The sequence below is a fragment of the Platalea leucorodia genome, assembly GCF_965183815.1.
Source record: "Platalea leucorodia genome assembly, chromosome: 2".
NCBI classification, from domain to species: Eukaryota; Metazoa; Chordata; class Aves; order Pelecaniformes; family Threskiornithidae; genus Platalea; species Platalea leucorodia.
In genome coordinates this window covers 55,476,669-55,497,913 of record NC_138824.1, presented here as the reverse complement: position 1 = coordinate 55,497,913, position 21,245 = coordinate 55,476,669, and the positions used below count along the sequence as shown (strand labels likewise).

The 21,245-nt window shown below is 36.7% G+C and overlaps 1 protein-coding gene across 1 annotated transcript in view; it reads right to left on the bottom strand.

Moving 5' to 3' along the window:
• Positions 1-502: 502 nt before the first annotated feature.
• The window catches only part of GPC5 (glypican 5), a gene marked incomplete at both ends in the record, with an annotated part of 757,873 nt that continues 737,130 nt past the window's right edge, over positions 503-21,245 (bottom strand). Inside the window, 2 exons of the mRNA XM_082336071.1 lie at positions 503-589; positions 1,221-1,351. Of these exons, the coding sequence (XP_082192197.1) occupies positions 503-589; positions 1,221-1,351 (218 nt within the window). The remainder of the gene's footprint in view (positions 590-1,220; positions 1,352-21,245) is intronic.

The following is a 21,245-nucleotide window of genomic DNA, read 5'->3' as shown; positions in this document are numbered from 1 at the left end:
AACATAGTGCACTCTCAGCAAGTTCTCACAGAGGATTCAAAAATGAGAAGAGTAGCTAATACACCAGAGAGTTGTTCTTCCATTCAGAGGGACCCTGACACACTGAAGAACTTACTTGATGGGAACCTTATGAAGTTCAAGAAAGGGAAGTGCCAAGACCTCCACCTGGGGAGGAATAACCCCATGCACCAGTGCATGTTGGTGCATGCTGGCTGGAAAGCATCTTTGCAGAGAAGGACCTGGGGGTCCTCATGGACAGCAAATTGAACATGACCCAACAATGTGCCGTGGCAGCAAAGAAAACCAACATCTTCCTGGGCTGAATTAGAAATGTGTTGCCAGCAGGTCAAAGGAAGTGATCCTCCCCCTCTGCTCAGTACTGGTGAGACGATATCTACAGTGCTGTGTCTAGGTCTGGGCTCCCAAAGACAAGAGAGACATGGACATACTGGACAGAGTCCTGCAAAAGGCCATGAAGATTTTTAAGGTATGGGAAGAAGTCTTATACAAGCAGAGGCTGAGACAGCTCTGACTGTTTGGCCTGGAGAAGAGAAGATGCAGGGGGCATCTTATCAAAGTCTATAAATACCTGATAAGGGGAGTAAAGCAGATGGAGTGAAACTCTTCTCAGTGGTGCCCAGTGACAGGACAAGAGCCAATGAGCATAAACTGAAATACAATAGATAATATTTAAATGTAAGAAAAAACTTTTTTGCTACGAATGTTCAAGCACTGCAACAGGTTGCCCAAAGAGACTGTAGTCTCCATACTTGGAGACATTCAAAGACCGGCTGGACTTGGCCTTGGGCAGCTTGCTCTAGTTGACTCTGCTCTGAGCACAGGGTTGGTCTAGATGATCTTCAGGGGCCCATTCCATGACTCGGTGATTCTGTGATCTCTTTTTTACAAATTGCTTTTAAGAGAAAGATTAGCATAGGCAACTTATTTTTAACATAAAATATTATAAAAGGAAACATGATTTTGTTTGCTATACAGGTGTTAAAAAAAAAAAAAAGGCACAGGAAAAACATTACAGAAACAACTTTGTTAATGTTCAGGCCTAAGATCAGAGAGGATGATATTATACAAACTGTCATAAATATTGCTATATCCACCAGATCCCTTATTCCAGGCTTGTGAGTGGGGATAAACAGATGACAATGAGACACATACATCAAGCCAAAGCTAAACAGTTACCAAAGACTGAAAAACAGTGTTACCAAACTAATCAGCATAAATGTCATATAATCAGCCATTGTTGTACATCCTGCTCCAGTTGTGTCTAAAGTGCTGCCATCATTGGTTTGATGGATTTGCTTTACGTCACTGAGGTTCGTCTTGTCTGGCATCCCTGCTGAGACAAATAAGAAAATATAGTATGATGCATGCCTTGTCACTACTGGCAACATGTTATAGCTAGAACAAATTTAAATATCCTCACCACACAGACTGTCACAGTTTGGATTCTAAGTCTCATGTTACTGCCAAATTCAAAATCCTTTATAATTGCATCTAGAAACATACACTACACTATACGGCTATTCATCGTTGAAAGTAGTTCAGAGGTCTGCCAGCTCTGAACAAAGTTGTTCTTGTAGAAATATATCTCAAAAAACATTTGCAGACTGAAGTGAACAGTTTTGCAAGTCCCAGTAGTACCTAAAAGTCCACTGCTCACATCTTACTTGGATTTGAAGGAAAAGGGAAATAATTTAATGTGAAAGTGTTTGTGTCTGGGTCCCAATATTATTCCAAAATAATGTATACCTGATGGAAGGTATGCAGCAAAGTATACTTGTTGCTATATAAAACCTCCATTTTGACACAATTTAAACAGACTTTACAACATTGTAAGGCAAAATTGTAAAGCTAACTTTAAACAGGAACTTTTCTGCTGTGTTCCTGGCTGAATATTTGTACTTTTTTGGATCAGGGTAAATATTTCTCCACCTCAAAACAGTGCTTTGTATAGAACAAGGATGTACTCACCCATTTTATTTCCTCTGCCTGGTTAAATAATCAGAAACAGAGGGTCTTGGAGACACATTCAGATTTGGTAGCATTGTCAGCCGCTTGTATTTGCTATGCATACTTCTAGACTAACTGTCTTATCCCATATAATAACTGTGGCATGCCACTATCAATCAAAATTAACAAGTCTAAATTCAGTGTTATTACATGCAACAAATATTGACATTGTAATTACACTGAGACTGAAAAAGGCTTCATATAAAGCAAAGTCAATATTTATGTAATTAGGTCAATACATATATAATTCAGGAGGTAAACTCTACTGTTGGAAGAGCAGCATTAGAAAGAAGCTCAGCTCTACTGAGCTGACATATTGATTTTACATTCTGAGTTTCTGCATTATTATTCATTGTTTAGGTACTTCTTTCTGTATCATTAGAAAAGATGAGTAAACTAGTGATTTGGTTTTTTTTTAGTATTCAAAGGGACTGTGATGAAGTATAAATATTTTAGTCATGGTATTATCCTCTTTGTTAAGCTGGTTTAACAGAAGCTAGAGAGATTCCTATTTTTTGAAAAGAACAACTTTTTGGTGCTTGTGTTAAAAATACTCTTCTCTTGAAAAGGAGTTTGAAAGCTGCTCTTTGTGAACTTGCTGTAGGTACTCAAATCTCTTTCCTGTAGCTTTGAAAAAATGCATTAAGGGAAGAGTCAGCTAAAGTCAATCATGTTGTCTGAAAAACCTGCTAGAATGAATTTGTCTTCTTTGCTGCTGTACTTAGACAGCAGAATATACTGCTATTTTGTGTGGATTTATTGATCCAGTGCTCTTGCCCGGAATTTGTGAAAATTAGCTCTATGAGTACAATACAACTGGACATACAAGGAAGAAGAGTGACAACAGATGTTGAGAAGGAGGGAATACAACTTCTCCTTATCATGCACTTTCAATAACCTGTTTAGAAAAAGATCAGTCACTCAACACTTCACTGAATGGATGTTTGGTGGATCATCAAGGAGGGTATATCAAGGCTTTTTTTTCAGGGATGTTTTGTAAACAAACAACAACAAAAAATGGTTTGGGACATTTCTCCAGAGCATTAGTGATATTTCCCCCTATTTAAAAAGACCAATTTCAACAGACAGTGAAAAATTCAACTCTCACCTATACAACAAAGCAATTCACCAAATGCTACAGGTATAATGAAGCAGATTTTTCCCAGCGTATTTACACATACACTACCACAGTAGTGAAAGATATGATCTTATCTCAAACATCCAGGATATCACTTATTATAAAAATAATTGTCATAAAAAGAAAAATACTCCTAGGTCTTGCAGTTAAAGAAATAACCTGCTTCGGTTAGAGTATATGATCTGAATCTGAAGGCAATCTGACTAGATATTAGTTACTGACTGGAGAGCCAGGTTTAATTTCTAGTGGAAATTTCATTGAAATTATTACGGAAAATAGGAAAAAAAAAATTTTATGGGAAATGTTATCTCTCTTTTTTTTTCCCCTTTTCTTTCCAGACTCAAATGAAAACTGCAGACTTTGGAAGTTCCCATGAAAAGTGTTTTAAAAAAATGTTCAAACCTACCAATACATTTTCCTTTGATCAATCAAAATGCCATAAAGTATTTAATATAATCTCTGACATTAAATGAAGATACTGTTAGGATTGCAATGTAAACATATAACAAACCTTTCACCTATTCAGCACCATAGGTCTATGCCACAACTTTGACTATACTGAAATGAGAAGTTCAAAAAATATATTAGACATGATACTGTGAAAAACTCACTGAACAGAAAACCACTCCTAAAAAATAGCCTATTATTTACTGTGTTCCCCCCCCCAATGCTATGTCCTTTTTTTTAGCTACTTCTAATAAGTGTAACTATAAATTTAATTCCCACACCTAGGCTATATTTCCTATTTAAATAAGTAGGTTCTATTGTCTATTATGCATCAGGATTTAAACATATATGTCATCTTTCGTATATCATAATCAGTAATGGAAATGATCATTTCCTCTAAATGAAATTAAATTTCGTAGTTCACAGCAAACTTGCAATGAGAGCTATCCAAACATTTGTAGCAGAACAGACCAGAACCAAAAGCAAACTTGTTCGGTTTTAGTTTCCTCACATGCTAGAAGCTGGAATTATGTTATAGAAAAGGCATTTAAGTTTCCGAAATATTTCAAATGATCTCTGATAAATGTCTAGTTTAGTATCAAAATCATACTAGAGCTACTATTTTGGCTGGGAAGTGGTAAAATTCAGAAGTTTCAGCTGAGATTCGGAGGGTTTTTTTCTGAAGAAAAGATAGAATTGCAGCAGAGCAGAAGATAAATTGCTTGGGAATTAAAATCCAAATATTACGTTGGCATAAAGAAAAGCTGCCAAGTATCACATACCTGTCCCCAGCATCAGCTGTGAAACTCAGTTCGTGGCTGCAATTTAAAGTATTGCCTGCTTTGGCTTAGAAAAAATTAATCAGTAAAACAATCTCACCAAAGATTATGATAAATATTATGGCATGTTGTTATAGTATAACAGCTGCAGAGTATTTCTAACACTTTTAAACATCTTTTAAAAATATTTAAAGCTTGTGAGACGTGATGGTACTGGCAGCCTTGAGAGTTGACCTGTTATGTTCTCCAGAATAGCTACAGCAACAATACAATTTCCTTCCAATATTCAGCAAGAACCTTTAACCTTGATTTGAAAAGTCAAACCTAAAGTCAAGGAAGATTTTCATTTGACGTGGAGCTTTTCTACTGAGACTGTCAAAATATTACAAAAATGGGCTATGACTTTTGAGCAGTAGATGCTTGCCTACCAAGGGCCATGCTGGGTCTTTAAGCATTTTAAATGTTTTAAATGGAATATCCTCTAATAATGGCCTAGTTTGAAACCACACCAGAAAGTGTTTGTGTAACTGTAGTCTAACTTCAAACACTTGCTGTATTATCTTCTGTCTACTGAGTAACATATATCAGAACTAACATGGGTCTTCAAAGGAAAATGAAGCTGCCAAATGAGCTGCTGTGGGAATCCTATTGGATACAAACCCTGTCAAAGATTTAGAGAAGAGGAAGAACTGGATTTCTCTCTGTGTATCATTCTTATGATGTTCTGGAAGAGTGAAAATACAGCACAAGCATTTTCTGTGAGCCTCAAATATGAGGAAGAATTTGAGTAAGGATGGGACAGTGTTTCAGATAGGAAAAGAATGCGGAATGTGACTTTTACAAGACAACAACTCTGTGAAGTTGTATGCAAAATTCTTCTTAGAAAGGCAAATAATTATTTCAGTCATTATATGTAAGCTAAATTTTGAGATCTTACAACACACGAGCTGAAAAGAAAAGCACTGATAACTAGTTGAAGTTCTGTCCCAAAATTTGTAAGAAAGATCAGGAAGAAGCTTTATGAGAGGTTAAAGAAATACATAAAGCTCAGATGAATAGACGAAAAACCTGATGTGCTGTAGATGACTGTTTAAATATGAAGTTGGAAATGTAATTTACAGTAATGAGATACCTGGAAAAGGATGACACGTAGGCATCTTGGTCATGAATTTATACATGTCAGTAAGAAGTGATAATATTTTGGGGAAGTAGAAGATAAATTTGGATGCAAATTTGAATTTGTAGGCAAAGGCAAAGAGAAGTACAGCATAATAATTAAGAGCAATGAAGGGACAGTGATATCAAAGCAATGGGTTTAGGAATTTGCAGCTAGCAAGAGCTAGGACAATCTCCTTACTGTGTCAAGTAAACAGCAACGCTGACTAATATCGACATATTTTTGTAGTATGAAGGAAGACATAATATTAGTTTGATTCCTGCAATTCACAATAATGAGGTCTCAATAGCGCCTTTACGCAGATAAGCTTTAAAAAAATGCATTAGTTGACTTTAACAAAAAAGAAGAGTAGGAGAAAAATATTTACTTTGTATTGTCATTCCATAAATCAAAATGACATATTAGTTACCAAACTTTCTTTTTTGATTGGCCAATCTTTTCCCATCTGGAACTTTTAAAGCTTCTAATGGATGTGTCTTCCCTTTCTTTTACTGTTTTTTTTTTGCCAGGTTTTATTCCTAACTACATAATATATCATTAAAATGTTTCAAAATATAGTTATACTAACTAGATCACAAAGCTGTCTTTAAATACCTCAGGCATGCTTCAGTTCAAACGTAGTGGTTGCTGTGAAAACTTGCATTTCCTAGTTTAAATAATATATAGATTCCTTTACTGAACAGTAGCTATATGTGAGAAAAAAAATATTCAGTACATATCAAATCATTCCCCAACTAGTGTGTTTAAGCCATTAATCTTAAAAACATCATAAAATATTTATGAGTATCCAGTGCTTAGAAAGAAAAGTAGAAACAATGGACTACCTCTACTATCATTCGAAGACTCTTCCATGTGAAGTTCATGCGATGTTGGCCATGAAGTCTCAAGGAGGGGAGAGAAAGATGTCTGAGAAGAACTACATTATGAAGGGTACCTGGCAAAGGACTAATTTCTTGAGGCCATTTTCATGTTTTTATGACTGCATCTATACTTGGAAAAGCTAAGGGATGTTTCTAAAAAGAAAGCATATGCTATATTACGCTTGAACATATGCCCTTCTTATAGTACACATATACCAGTGCATGTATTCACCCTCTTCAGGAAATCTGTGTGTTTTTATGATATAGTACAACTTTTGCCCTCTCCATTGCACAGTAAGCGAAATGGAAAAGAGCAGGGGGCTTGGAATGGATGATCTCAGAGGTCCCTTCCAACCTCAATGGTTCTGTGATTCTATATGTATTAAATGTTTCACAATTCAGCACTAGTCATGAACAAACAAGCAAACAAAAACCCCCCACTGGATTTCACTAACAAGTAGTACAGACGGAAGGAACCTACATTGCTTTACCATTCTTTGACTACATTGCTTCTGAAGATGTGAACAGTGATACAAGAGATATCTCTGCTGAGAATTAAGTCAGGAATCAACCTAGTGAAAAATGTGATTTATTTTGTTTAGTTTTCATTTAATGAAGGAGAAATTAACAGCTGATCCATGGAGCCTAAATAAATATCAAAATTTTCAAGCATTTTTCCAATGAAGTTTTGGGGATTTTTAGGCTTTAATTTTAAAGAAAAATAAATTATCTAGCATTGCACATTGGTTTACCGTATCTGAATTATGAATTAGTTTATTCAGCTGAATTTCTTAAAACTTGCTATCTTTCCGTGAAGCTCTGTTTCCTACAAGGGTCATGAGAAAAGAACAGAAGAGTCAACATTATTCATTTAGAGTGAAGGAAGGCTTTTGCATTATGGAACACATCGTTACATAAACATACATATAACTGCTGCCCTATCAATGAAATTAGTGAATTAGCACAGAAAACAGGCTTCAGCGATACTAAAACCAGTGATACTAAAACTGTATATTGTAAAATGGTTTTGATTCCTATCCCTTTGTGTCTTTCTATGAGGTCTAAAATCTTAATTTGGATGCAATAAACTATTGTATCAGATTGTGTCAATTCCAATAGGTGAAAGAGAGAAGAAGGTTCAAAACCAAAATGAATAGATTTTGTCAAAACACTAATGTCTCTGTTTCACTATTTGAGTTTGCCTATGACCATTGCCTGATGCTTTTCAGGTGGGAGAAACAATAAGATATAGTGAAAAATTTAAATAATCAGTCCATTGGGGTCCCTAATGTCTGGCATTCAGTGATTAATGTGTGCCTTGGAGTGCAGGGATACATATTTATTATCCTTGTAAAGTAGAGTGAATGATTCTCATAATTTCATAAATTCATGCTACTTTTTCTACAGCCACTTTGCTTTATGCAAGAAGAAACCAAATCAAAAGCAATGAAAAGCCAAAATAAAAAGATGACAAACTGAAAATGTGCTTACACCTTCTCAGTTGTATGAGATCATTTTTAACTATGAAGGCCAGAGTCCTTAAAATACATCCATTAAAAACAATTCAGTACAGCTTTTTTAAAATCACAGATGAGCTCATATTTTGGCAGAACAGAATTTAATCTGCTTTGCTATAGTAGTTATATGGGTCAGTTTGTGTCAGAAATGATAAGCTTAAGTGCGAGCACCATCCCAAATGCAACATAAAGTAATATTATGCTGATGCTGAAGTGGTGAGCCTAAGAAGATAATAACAGATGATAAGTAAGGTGTGATTAATTCCACTTAGTTTTTCATATCTGTACAGCCTACATCTACAGCTAAGGTTCAGTTGGTTAAACATAGCCATCTATAGACATTTTAGATGCAGGGGAGGGGGGTATCACATTCGGCATACAGCTGCCCATCCAAAAGAAGTCTGATTCTCACAAAACCCTTTAAGGATGTCTTGGACATCCTAGAGCATCTTCAGTGGTTTTTGGCACTTCTGTTTAGACAACTGAATCCTGCCCTGCATCAAAGTTAATTACTGTATCTCCCATTGTGGTGAACGTAGAGAAATAAGTAAATGCAGAAGAAGGAGATGCAGTATTCAGATGTACATATTTAGTATGAATTTGGACGGATGGATCCTACACTTAGTCACATAACAGGTTCACCACTGAGTGCTCAGTGAATATTTTCTGACATATTCCCTGTCATTTTGCTTTATATCTTTAGTGGAAAACCAAAACTGAATACCAAATCATGTAGCTCTGGCAAATGGATTACATTTTAGAAAGTCTAGGTAGGAAAATGAAAAAAAAAAAAAAAAGAAAAAAAGTGGGGTATTGATTAAGTTCATATTTGTTTCACCTGTAGTCTTATATTTTCACTTTTATACCTAAACCCCTGTCTTTAAACATTTTTGGTTTCAGCATCTGGTGTTGAAGGGCAGGATGAGGGGCTGCCATATTGCCATGAAAATAGTGAATGTCAAATGTGTGCAAACATCTCTGAGAAGCCAGTACTTCATGAAAGTGTTTCCTGCTAAAGTACAGAAAGAGTCATTGCAGCTATGTTTACATAGCTAAATACACATCCCAGAAGGAGATCCTTCAGGCAAAGTGGTATTGAGTGGCTTATGTCTACCGTCCTCAGAGATAGCAATACCTAGAAGAAACTGCTAAACAAATCTCCACTACAGAGTACGACGACCTGCATCTCTTTTAAGCCACACACAGTGGTCTCCTTGGCTCAAAGACCCACTTATCATTTTGTTTGTTTGTTTTGAGTTCAAAGTGCCTGAAAAAAACAGGAGGGCTGTGCTGCAACACACCAGGTGGTGTTTTTATAACATGAAACTGAAGGAGTGCATTACAGGCTCTGGGATATAATATCCAGGCATGGGAAAGTGTTTTGAAAATAAAAAGCCTGCTGTTGAGGGACTTTGTAGGGCAGAGAAATCCAAGCCTTTGGCCGTCTGGTTTGTGTAGCCTTTTGGAAGCAGTCCTTGGAATGAATTATCCACAGAACTTGAGGTTTGCTTTGGAGGGATGGAGATGGTTTTCCTTAACACTGAGCCATGGAGTGAACTAACATTTATGCAATGTAGACAACGGGAACTGAAACCAGGAGACAACTCACAAATGAAGTTACTTCACAACATAGACATAGCCAGTGAAATCACTGAAATCTGGAGAGTTGCTTAGTATCATAGGAAGGTTCTGTACCGTGATATAAATTTTAGCAGCGAATTCTTAATGTCCTCATGAATCTCACCTCTGTAATTGGCCAGTCATTTCTTTCAGTGAAATGCAGTGATGTGGGTTTTCATGGCTGCTCCTAAGAAAAGTAGCTCAGGAAACATGTATCAGATCCCAGGCAGGACCTTTAGCAGGAGTAGCAAAGGACTGAACCTAATTTATGTGCCACAAGGTGATGTGGAACAGGGAGATGATGCTCACTTAGGGTCCAAGCCAACTGAAAATTTACTTTTAGCTTGCCTCAACGAAGGGAGATCATCAGTGTGGGATTTTTGTGTCTGTAAGTGAAGTGTGGTGATAATCAAGCCTTCATTAGATTTTTTTCTCTCTCACAGTAACTTTCTTGTGCTTTATCCACTCTGTTGTTAAGTGACAGAGCTTTCACCAGTTTCCCCAGGGAAAACTATGTCACTGTCCATATGATGTAGTATGCTGTAGCATGAGGCAGATAAGAACTCTTTGAAACTCAGTGTACTGAGCTATCATCAGTTTTTGCTCTCTGTCTATGCACTAAACATAGATACTGTTATGAAGCAAGTTTCTGGAACAGGTATTTGGTACTTATTTGGAGGAAATAATTTGATCTAAAATCCTCCTTTTTGACTTTAGATATTCTAATGATCATTGTAATAATACACAAATCAACACAAATAGCAATTATAAATGCCCAGGGAATACCAAGATGCAAGATCTCACCTACAAACAAAGAAATAGTATTGCTGTTATTGTTAGACAGCAATTAAGAAGTCTGCCTAATGGCATTAGCTAAGAGATTTCTGCATGGTTAACCATATATTAGGAAATGAACCAACATATCATGTTTAACTGCACATATTTTATGAAATCTCTCTATATAAGAAATAGAGTGTAACCAATGATCTTAACGTAAGTCTGGCAAATCATTTTTACTACAAGAACAGCAGACATTAAGTCTCTAGTCTAGTATTTGAAAGATTTCTTTCAAAGCTGACAGTGGCATTTGTTTCACATTATACATTAATGAACTCAGTATTTCCATTTAGAGAACAAAGCTTTTATGAGTTAATGTAACACAAACAAATGGTGTCACAAACCAAAACATTTCCATTTATTCTGCATTCTTAAGAATCAGAAAGAGATAACATTATTTGTCGAAATGGTTAATGAATACTTTTTATACTTGTAGGTAGTTTTAGCATATAGCAAAGTATTAGATGTCTAAAAGACTTGGTTTTATTTTGCATACAGAGACTAAAACATAACTACATTTTTCATCTGAGGTAGAGAGAACCACAGTAACCTTCATTAGATCTATTCCTATTGTTTTCTCACACAATAGCTTCTAAACCCGTGTTCATTGTAAGACATGTTCATTATAACTTCAATGCTCTAGGGTGCTGGAATCAGCATTGTCAGTAATGCCTGATTTAAATGAAGAAATCCATCTTTTCAATCCTTTTCACCATTAAGGAACTTTTAACCTTTATCATTACCCTATGCAGAGGCTTTGTAATCAATACAAAATTATAATAGGGCTAAAGTCCCATAATTCAGACTGGATAAAAGTAAGCAAATTCTTCATTCTTTGAATTTTCATCTGATCAGTACTAATTTCCTTCCTATGAGTCAGATGTCTCATATAAATTACTGTCCTTTGAAACAATTTATCCACATGATTCTTTTTTAATCTTTTTTTCAATTTGCTGTAGGAGATTTATAATCAACAGTTCTGGTTTATACAAAACTACTGTCTAGAAGACAGAGATGAATTTGAACTGAAACTCCTGAAAGTAATGTGTGAACTTGGGTTGAGGCACAATGTTACCAATTAGGCCTATTAAGAAAATGAAATTTTTCAAATTTTTTTTTTTTAAATCATTCAGATTCTCAAGATTTATGGCCCAATTTCACTGTAGCAGTTCATTATTTTACTGTTTGTCTGGATGCTGTTTTCAAAATGAAGGTATAAAATCAGTCTTTTCCAGAAGAGAATTCTGAACTAAACCAATATTTTCATTGTTAAGATGATGAAGTTACTTTAGCATTTTTTTTTCAGGTCAGTCCACCTAGAATTCCAGTCAGTCCACTTTCCAAATAAGTGCTGGCAAGAGGAAGAAGGATCATGCTGTTATAATCTGGGAAAGGACTCAAGCTGTCAACTAACCATAACATCGTAAAGCACCCAGAAACAGACTGAGAAAAATGTATAATCCACTGTTGATATCTGACCTGAACCCACATCAAAGACTGGATTACTGACAAAAAAGGAAGTGTGGAGCAGTAAAGAAGGTAGACATCCTTGTCTCCATTCCTTCCCTGTAAACAAAAGCACAGCTTTTCTCCTTATAAATAAGAATGCAACACAGAGATTCTCTTTGGTCACTGATTTCTCTTCCTTTCTGGGATAACTTTTGGTTCCCCAAGTTTTAGCTCAGCTATTATGTTGAAAATGTATCAAAAGCATATGACTCAAAAAGAATCTAGTTCCTGATGTCTTCTTAGACATACATTTTCTAATCAGATTATGAGGTTTAAAAAATACAATTTTTCATATAAATTTTTGCTCTCCGATTTTCATTTCAGAGACAGTCCTTTTTGGCAGAGCATTTCAATTTCTTTCAGGCTAGATGAATGCCTGTAATAAATACTGCGGTGCTTGCTGTTGAATGTTGATCTGCATCCCTCAGTGTGTTTAGTGTTATGAAATGCCATAAGAAGCCTTGTGTCTCAGTGCATCCCACAAGTACAAGATCTTTGATCTGAAGTCACTAAAAATGGACAGTGAAACATGAAAATAAGTGCATTCTTTAAGTTCAGAGATAACTGCCAGGTAATTCAAGGACTAAACCTGGTACCTGTAGCAGTTTTACCTCTCCCTAAGAAAGCTGGTCTTGCAGAATTCACATCAATATGCAGGTTTCACGCAAATATAGGTTCCCATTCAGCAACAAACAAATAGTGCTGCTTCTGTTTGGCTCCCAAGCATCTGTGCCTGAACAGAAAAAAACTTAAAACTTCTCTCCCCTTCATGCTCCCGTAGTCTAACAAAGCTGACCATTGACTGGACTGGTTCTAGTCAACTGAGTTGGGGAAAGTAGTTTCTAACAAAAGCAGGATATCAGTCTCCAGGCTTGTAACAAACAAAAGAGAGTAATGTAATAACAGGTCTCAGGATAACATGTGGAAAAAAGGAAAAGAAAGACTGAGGAAAAAAGATGATTTCTTTGTTTTCCAGATGGGTAGTGTGGATATGATGGAAGCCAAAACAAAAAGAACACCTATATGGTTTCAAGAGGTTCTTCTTAAAAATACATAAGCTGTGTCTGCTCCTTACTTCTAATGGAAGGGGAAGGCCCATCTAACTTAACTTACTTACTAACTTAAGCATAAATAAAGAAACTGAATGGCTATTTCAAGTTAATTTGATAATTTAGATGTATTTTCAAAACAGGAGTACAGATGGATGAGAAACAGCTGAACTTTCACAGTTTAGGTTTTTAGCCTGAAGATATTGATCCAAGAGAGAAAGAATTGAGTAAACAATGAATGAAGGTTGAAAAGCAAAGAGAAGAGAAGAGAGAAAGGTGATATCTATTTAAAGTAACTCTGTGTGGACCTGTAAGTTAAAGACACCATAAGTTTGCACTTTTTTTTTGGTTGGGAGGCACTAATTTTGGCTTTAGAGCTACTTCCAGTAAGGCATAGTAAGTTGAGCTGTACCATTGTCAGTGAAGAGGCATGTGAAAATGTTAAAGACGCTGGTTTTTCATGCATGGGTGAGTCATGGGAACTGAGGGGATACACTGTGGAGTCATTCTGTGAGCTTTCTTTTCATTTTAAGCTACTGAGTTCTTATCCTGACCATTCACTGTCCTTTAAGCATAAATGTTCTTCTTGAGCCTAACTAAATATTGACAGACCAAGACCACCTCCTCCACCACACTCCTGTTCTCTGTTGAAGCATCAGCATTTGGCAGGAGAAGGGGAGATGATAACAGGGTGACCTTGGCAGACAACACTACTCACCTTTTTCTTCTTTTAGATGAAGAGAAGGAAGTTTGGACTCAGATCCCACGGGCAGCGCAGCAGAGAAAGCTTTGCAAGAAGCCTGTACGCAAAAGGTTATGAACGTATGCCAGAGAACATAAGAACAATAATTCACATCCCTGTCCTTTGTGTATATTTCCTAGAGTTTTTTTTTAGTTGAGGTGCCTACCTTAGCACAGCTGTTATTTCTTGGGAATTAGTAGAGAGGGGAATCCTTCCAGTGGAGTAGAGCCTGGATATGAGACAGTTTAAAGCATATGATAGCTCTTGGTGCCCTGAAACAGTTTTTGTTTTTAAATAGTCCTCTTCCAGAAAATGGCAGATGAATAATGAGAGGACTGCTTCACAGACGACCAAAGGTTTGTTTTTCAGCCTGACACCAGGAATTTGTGATTTTATGGAGAGATTAGAAGCCATGAAGTCACTGGCATATGTTTGAGTGATTGTTCAGGATGGAGAAAGCAAAACCTGGTGCAAATTATATCTATTTCTGGCAATACAGTCAGTCCTGAAGCAAGCTATCATCTCAGGACAAGTAGGCCTTTCCCTTTCGAGGGACTCCAAATGCGAGCTCTGAAGGAAATTAGCATGTGTATAGGGTGAAGGATTAGAGTATCTGGGTCCTGAAGTAAAAAAAAAAAGAAGTTCACTATACAGTGAAAAAAAGCCTACATCTTAAGAAAAAGTGACTTATTTACTTAGATCTTCTCTTACACATTAAATGTTAAAATAACTTCTTGTATACTTTAAAAGGATTTGATCTTGGGAACTATATCCAAGTTGGGTTTATTTTTATTTTACCATTGATGCATATTTTTTAAAGGCTTATGGCAAAATTGGCAGATGAGGTCACGCCTTAAGGTAAGGCAGCAACAGAGACATTCAGAAGAGTAGACTACTGAACTAGTACCATCAAAATCCATAACCAGTGTAAGAAGACCAAGACTGAAGTTACACAAACTAGAAATTAGGCATGAAAAGATGGAAATTCTTACACAACTAAAAAGGCAGAATTGGAGCAGAATGAATGAATGCATTCAAAAGCCAATATAAGTTAAACGACAATGGAAATTCTCCAAAAATAGTTCAGCAGAATAAGCAGATGAACTAAACTGCTGAAAAGGCAGACTCTAGGTTTTTAATAAGTCAATAAAACTGTAAGTTTGGGAATGGCATATAAGCTTAAGTGGTAGTCATGACATCTCTTTCCTCCCTTGTGGTGTGCCCTCCTCCTGTGTGTGCTCTCTTCCCTTCAGGTTCATGGATGAGTCATATCATGTCATGCTCCTCCTCCACACAATCCCAGGACATGTGTACACTCTGATCATGCTCCAGCAGTTTCCACAGTCAGCAGGGAATTAGGGAACAGCAGAGATGCTCAATGTGTGTAGCAGAAGAACAGTATCAAACTCCAACTTCCCAGACACCAGATAAGATAGTGTCTCCTCACTTTGCCAAGAAAGCTGTCGAGAAACACAGCTCTGATTTTGTGACCAGGGTTACAGAGGGTTGAGAGGTGAGATGAATTTTCCCAGGGGTTGCTGTTATGTCTATCTGGGCACTGAGGGTGACCCTAGCACAGACCATGCTTTTGCTCTTGGGGTGCAGCGCTGCAGCACCTGAGCAGGCCTGGGCTGGTGACAGGAACAGTTTCTGTCACCTGTCCAGTGATCCCCAGGCAACATGAGTTATTGAATCAGACCCAGGTCCATCCAGGAAGACCAGTCAGGAGCAACAGCAGGAAATGGGGCCAGAGGAAGGACTGGAGAAGAGGTTTCCTTCCACATTGGTCTGAGGCCATCCAGGAGACAGGACAGGAGATAATTATATCCACAGAATAGCTCAGAGAAGGCCTAGGTATGCAGAACTGAGTTGAAATGGGGCTCTTGGGTCCATGGCCCAAGAGTGGGTGGAAGCCACAGGTGAGGCTGGTCAGGGCCGTTAAGGCTTAGGACAGGGGACATGGGTATACCTCTGTAGCAGCTGTCTGAAAATAGTCCTTAATTTGTGTAAGTTTCTCAGCACACCCAGCCCCCAGGCAGCACACTAAGAGCTCATCCACTTTCCAGAGGGGTGTCTAAAGCTGCAAAAGTTTCTTGTTCTGCTTGTTCCTCTGGGTATGGCACAGGCACACAGTTTGGACAAGTGATTGGTAAGTGTCCCTCACACAGCACAAGTCTCCCTTCATGCCTCCTATTCCATGCACCCATCTCAGCCCCCTCCTGCTGCAGGACCAGCTACAGGCTTTAGAAGAGACGGGCAGGTTGTTAGAGCCAGCCCCAGGGTGTTCCTGCTGACACTGAGGGTACATGCCAGTAGCTGGTAGGGCACTCCTTGGGGATTATCTCCAACCCGTTTTTCTAGAATACAATCTGCCTGTGAATGACTGTGGTCCACTCATCTATATATATTTTTAGTGTTTTTCCCTGCATATGGACTGTGAAAGCATAAATAAAGGAGATGATACAACAGTTTTTCTCCACATAGGTGGTCTGGTTTATAAATAGGCAGTGGATAACTAATACATTTTATACCTTATATCAATTAAAATCCTAAGAAAGTATGATTAGGCATTGTTACAAAATTAGGACTTTAAGGACTGATTTAATTGTGATTGCAAAGAAAAAAATCCTTTCACTTCTGTATTCAGTGAATTTCAATCTTAGTATTCTTTTAAAATGTAGCAGTAAACCAGATTTTTTTAAAATCTGGCACATCATAGAAAATTCAGGAAAAAATTATTATAGATGCATTCTATTTTGACTTTTTGGAAGAAGACTATGTGGTACTTAAAACTGCCTATTGTTTTACACTTGAACTGCAATACCCAAAATAGCATGTTAGGGACAGTTAGTCAATCTCACTCAAATTTTTGTCTGACATGAAAAGTAATTGTAAACAGGAAAAAGAAGACACACAGACTGTTGTGGTTTAACCCCAGCCAGCAACTAAGTGCCATACAGCTGCTCACTCACTCCCCGCTGGTGGGCTGGGTGAGAGAATCGGAAGAGTGAAAGGGAGAAACCTCATGGGCTGAAATAAAGACAGTTTAACAGGTAAAGCAAAAGCTGTGTGTGCAAGCAAAGCAAAACAAGGAATTCATTCACTCCTTGCCATGGGCAGGCAGGTGTTCAGCCATCTCCAGGAAAGCAGGGCTCCATCACGCATAATGGTTACTGGGGAACACAAAACACCATCACTCCGAATGGCCTCCCCTTCCTTCTTCTTCCCGCAGCTTTATATGCTGAGCATGATGTCATATGGTATGGAATAGCCCTTTGGCCAGTTGGGGTCAGCTGTCCTGGCTGTGCCCCCTCCCAGCTTCTTGTGCACCCCCAGCCTCCTCGCTGGTGGGGTGGGGCGAGAAGCAGAAAAGGCTTTGACTCTGTGTGAGCACTGCTTGGCAATAAGGAAAACTTCCCTGTGTTAACAGTTTGCAGCACAAATCCAAAACATAACCCCATACTAGCTGCTATAAAGAAAATTAACTGTGTCCAAGCCAAAACCAGCACACAGACCTAAATAATTATACATTCCCAAACATATTTTTAGATGATACATCTGGAATATGTGTGGATATCTTAATACAGTGTGAAACTGGTAAAATTCAGTGGCCTATGTTATGCACAACATCAAACTAAATGACCAAAATGGAATCCTTTTGGCTGTAGATCTATTAATCTATGTGCAGATTGAAATCCTGTTGAACTGGAATTAATACTTATTAGCCAGACTTCCACATTATCTCTCCAACTGAAAATTCTCCAGTTATATGAAATCAGATATAAGCGCTCACAAATGGAATAGCCTAACCTGATGAACTTGTCTTGAGATCATGGAATTGATTTTTAATTCTTAGAGTACTTTGAACCATTTTTTTTTAAATTGAAAGCAGTGCAGACATTTCAAATACTCAATGTTTACCATAAAATTCTTATGTTTACTCACTTTGCCATATTTTGTTGAGCTTTTATAATTTGCAAATGACAATCATCTTTCAAAGCCATGCAAAATTAAAAATAAATTAAAATAATTCCTATAATGAGACACTATTTATGTCAGGAGCACTTTTGTGTCAAAATGAACGCAGAAATTCTAAAGAGAGAAATTCCTGAAAATAGGGCTTTATTAGCTGAATACTGACAGACACTTATCTGAAGCACTTCACTTAGCACTGTCATCGCCAAGTCCCCAAGCACAACCTAACCCAGCTAAATTCTGTACCTAGTCTCTTCCCAATGCTTTGTATTCAGATGACATTTTTCAAAGTGTTCCTCCGTGCAAATACCTTCCCCAGAAAGATATTGTACTTCTGGGAGTGTAGGTGATTTCTGTGGGTTCTTTATTGGTGCTAAGAACCTGAGAAACAGATGATTAAATATAAGTAGCCTTCCTCCATGCCTATTCTGTAACTGTTCTATATCTTTCTCTCTATTTTTAAAGGAGTATTTTAAAATAGTTCATGGTCTAAATGTTCAATAACAGTATTAAAACTACAGCTAGGCTGTGCTCAGCGTTTTTGCCCTGTGGAGTGAGTATGAAGGAAAAAGAAAAATCTACCCAAATCTGCATCTCCTAGACCAAACTTTCAGATTGCATAACAGAAGGTATGTGATTTACTTTTTTTTAATATCTTTTCCATTATACCGTGGTCTCAGCATAACAATGTGATTTAGAATCTGGCCCAGGTTTTCTGAAATATTTGGCTCAAATTGAAATGCAGCTAAAGGTGATCATTTGACTTAAGGAGTTTCATTATTCTAAATATGTAGTTATTTTAGAGTTCCCAGACATATTTCCAGATATTTTGCATGAGAAAAAAGGAACCATCTTCCTTACTAAATAAAAAAGGAAAAAAAAAAGAAAAAAAAAGCCTACAATTGCCAAGTTAGGTATGTTTATATGAAGTCAAGATTAATATTAAAGGTGCAAGATTTGCATAATTACCTAGTTTGCTCATGTTCACATCAGTTGGTTTAATTATGGCTACCGCCTACAACGCTGTCCCCATAGAGAAACAGTACAGGCTGCCTCTAACATTTGTGTGTGACATTCAAGAGACTGAAAATCCAGAAAACATAACCCAGTGGTCACTCTGCATCCACAGAAAGTCAAGGAAAGCAGAGCATGTGCCAGTAACTCTATCATAAGAATCATTATATCCGCTTTTGAGTCTAACAGTGACGGCAAGACTGGATTTACAAGCTCAGTGACATACTGGCTGCCTCCGAGTATTAAGTGTGAAAATGCTGATATTTTAGCAAAGCTTGCTCTTAAAAGAAATATGTGATTACTATCTGGTGAGGTGCACTGTCATTCCTTCCCTGAGCAAAATTTTAAATTTGCCTTGGAGCAGAAATACAGTAAACTTACAACTTTTTAAATGCACACATTTAGTCAAAGATATATCAGTAGCAGATATATTGTTGTGCCAGGATATATACTTTCAATATCTACTGTTCTGTAACTATTGAAATATTAATATTAACATTTAAAAGTCTTGATTATGGAGCCCTTTCTGTGCACAGTACAGGTTTCTATGTATCTGTATTTATTTGATTAACTTTCTTACAAGCTCTGTAAACAAAGGAAAAAAAAAGAAATATATAATCTTTTCACCATAAAACAAGCTAGAACGTCAACATCTAAGTATTGTTGTTATAAATTATTTAAGTATGAAATAGTTTACTATTTTGACACTTTTTTATCCATAGAAATATTTACTCTCCACTTTAAAAATATTGTACTGCAAAATGTTATAAGAACTATTCTGATTTATGTTCTTCTAATGCACATAACAATATGTACGCAGTGTTGTTATAGGTCTCAGCCTGAGACTTCTCTATACCTATGTTGCTGTGTTTCAGTGTCACAGAAGTAACGCTCTGTGCCAGTACTTAATAGACACCAAAAAAAGCTACTAAGAGAAATAGTTAAATTAAAAAAAAATATATATGTAAAGTATCATAAAATATAATGAGATGGACACTTTTCTTGAAGCATTCTTTGTTTTGGAAAGAATTTTTAGTAAACCAATGTAATCTTAAAATTAACACCTTTCATTGTGGATTCACTGTAATTAAGAAATATCATAATGTAACATACAACTCTCCATTGTATTAAATCTGAGTAATTTAAATCTGTTAGGGATAATGAATTTCTCACATTACCTGATGAAACTTGAATCAACTTGAACAGACTTGCTGTGAAGCTGCCAAAATACAGCTTAGTGAAACAGAAACCTTTTTTTTCAAGTAAGCTTTTAAAAAACTTTTGTGTATTAAATAGATTTCATAGTTCCCTTCCAACATTTATTTTTGGTTTACACAGCAATGACTAGCTGAGGTGCAAGAACTATTAACAGCTGGTCTTTATTTATTTATTTATTTATTTATTTATTTATTTATTTAGAGACTTTGTGATTGTTTTTTGTCTTGTATTGAAATCTAAACAAGAGAATTTCCTGACTACAATATTTCTGTTAGATGCCAATAAAAGCTGAAAAGTTACTTTTAAGAAAACTTTTATTTCTATGTAACATGGATGTAATTCTTTATGAATTGACAATGTTGAAAAGTAGTGTATTAAAAAGAACTGTTACCCTGAATATCTGCTACTCTCGAAATATTTTCAACTGCAGTACAAAGCTAATTTTTCTCCAAGACTGGGATTCTTTTGTGGTCTTTTAAAAAATGTGAAGTGTAGTAAAAATCAGTAATGTTTGGAGGTTTTCAGAATCCACTTAATTATTCAGAGAACCATTGTTTCAAAAATGTTTAGATTTTATCAAGTCTGCAGTAATAATATCTAGCTTGAGACAGTACTTTGTCTCTCTCTTACTAAAGCTATCCAAACCACTAAACTATCCCAAAGGGAGAAGACTGGAAGAACAGAAAACTGTCATGCAAGCAATTATTACTGGGCAAACTGCTTCACATCCATGTGTTCAGCACATCTATTTCAATTTGTTTCTGGCACAGAGTAATATAAAATCAAGGATTCACACAGAGGAAGAAACAGGAATAATATTCAATGATTTCAAAGTATGCAATAAACCAATTTAGCCAACAGAGCAACTATGGATACTTTCAGCTGAATCTAATTATGTCAGAGTATCTGGAGAAAAATTCTTGGGGCAAGAGGGATTTCTAATATTTAATCCAGGTAACTGTGTAAATTGATGTATAACTTGCCTTCTGGGAGTATACATGTACATTAGGCAAATTATATACCTGGCTGAAAGAGAAATATATTTGAGGAAAGTTTTTTACATTTGCTTCAATACTAAGTGAAACGGTGTAAAACTTCCTCCAACTGAAATACAAATTTCATAATTTTTCAACTTAAAAAACTGCTGTGTTTTTGTTTGTTTGTTTGGTTGGTTGGTTTTTTTGAGGAAGATAAGCTTTCAAATACTTACAGACAGAAACTGATAAGCTACCTGTGAGCTTGCTGTCGAGCACCCCTGTACAGATACAATCAAACTAGACTGCTGGGAGCTGGGTAGCCAAGAAGAGCATGAAGAGCCCCCATGCTGCCTGCTGC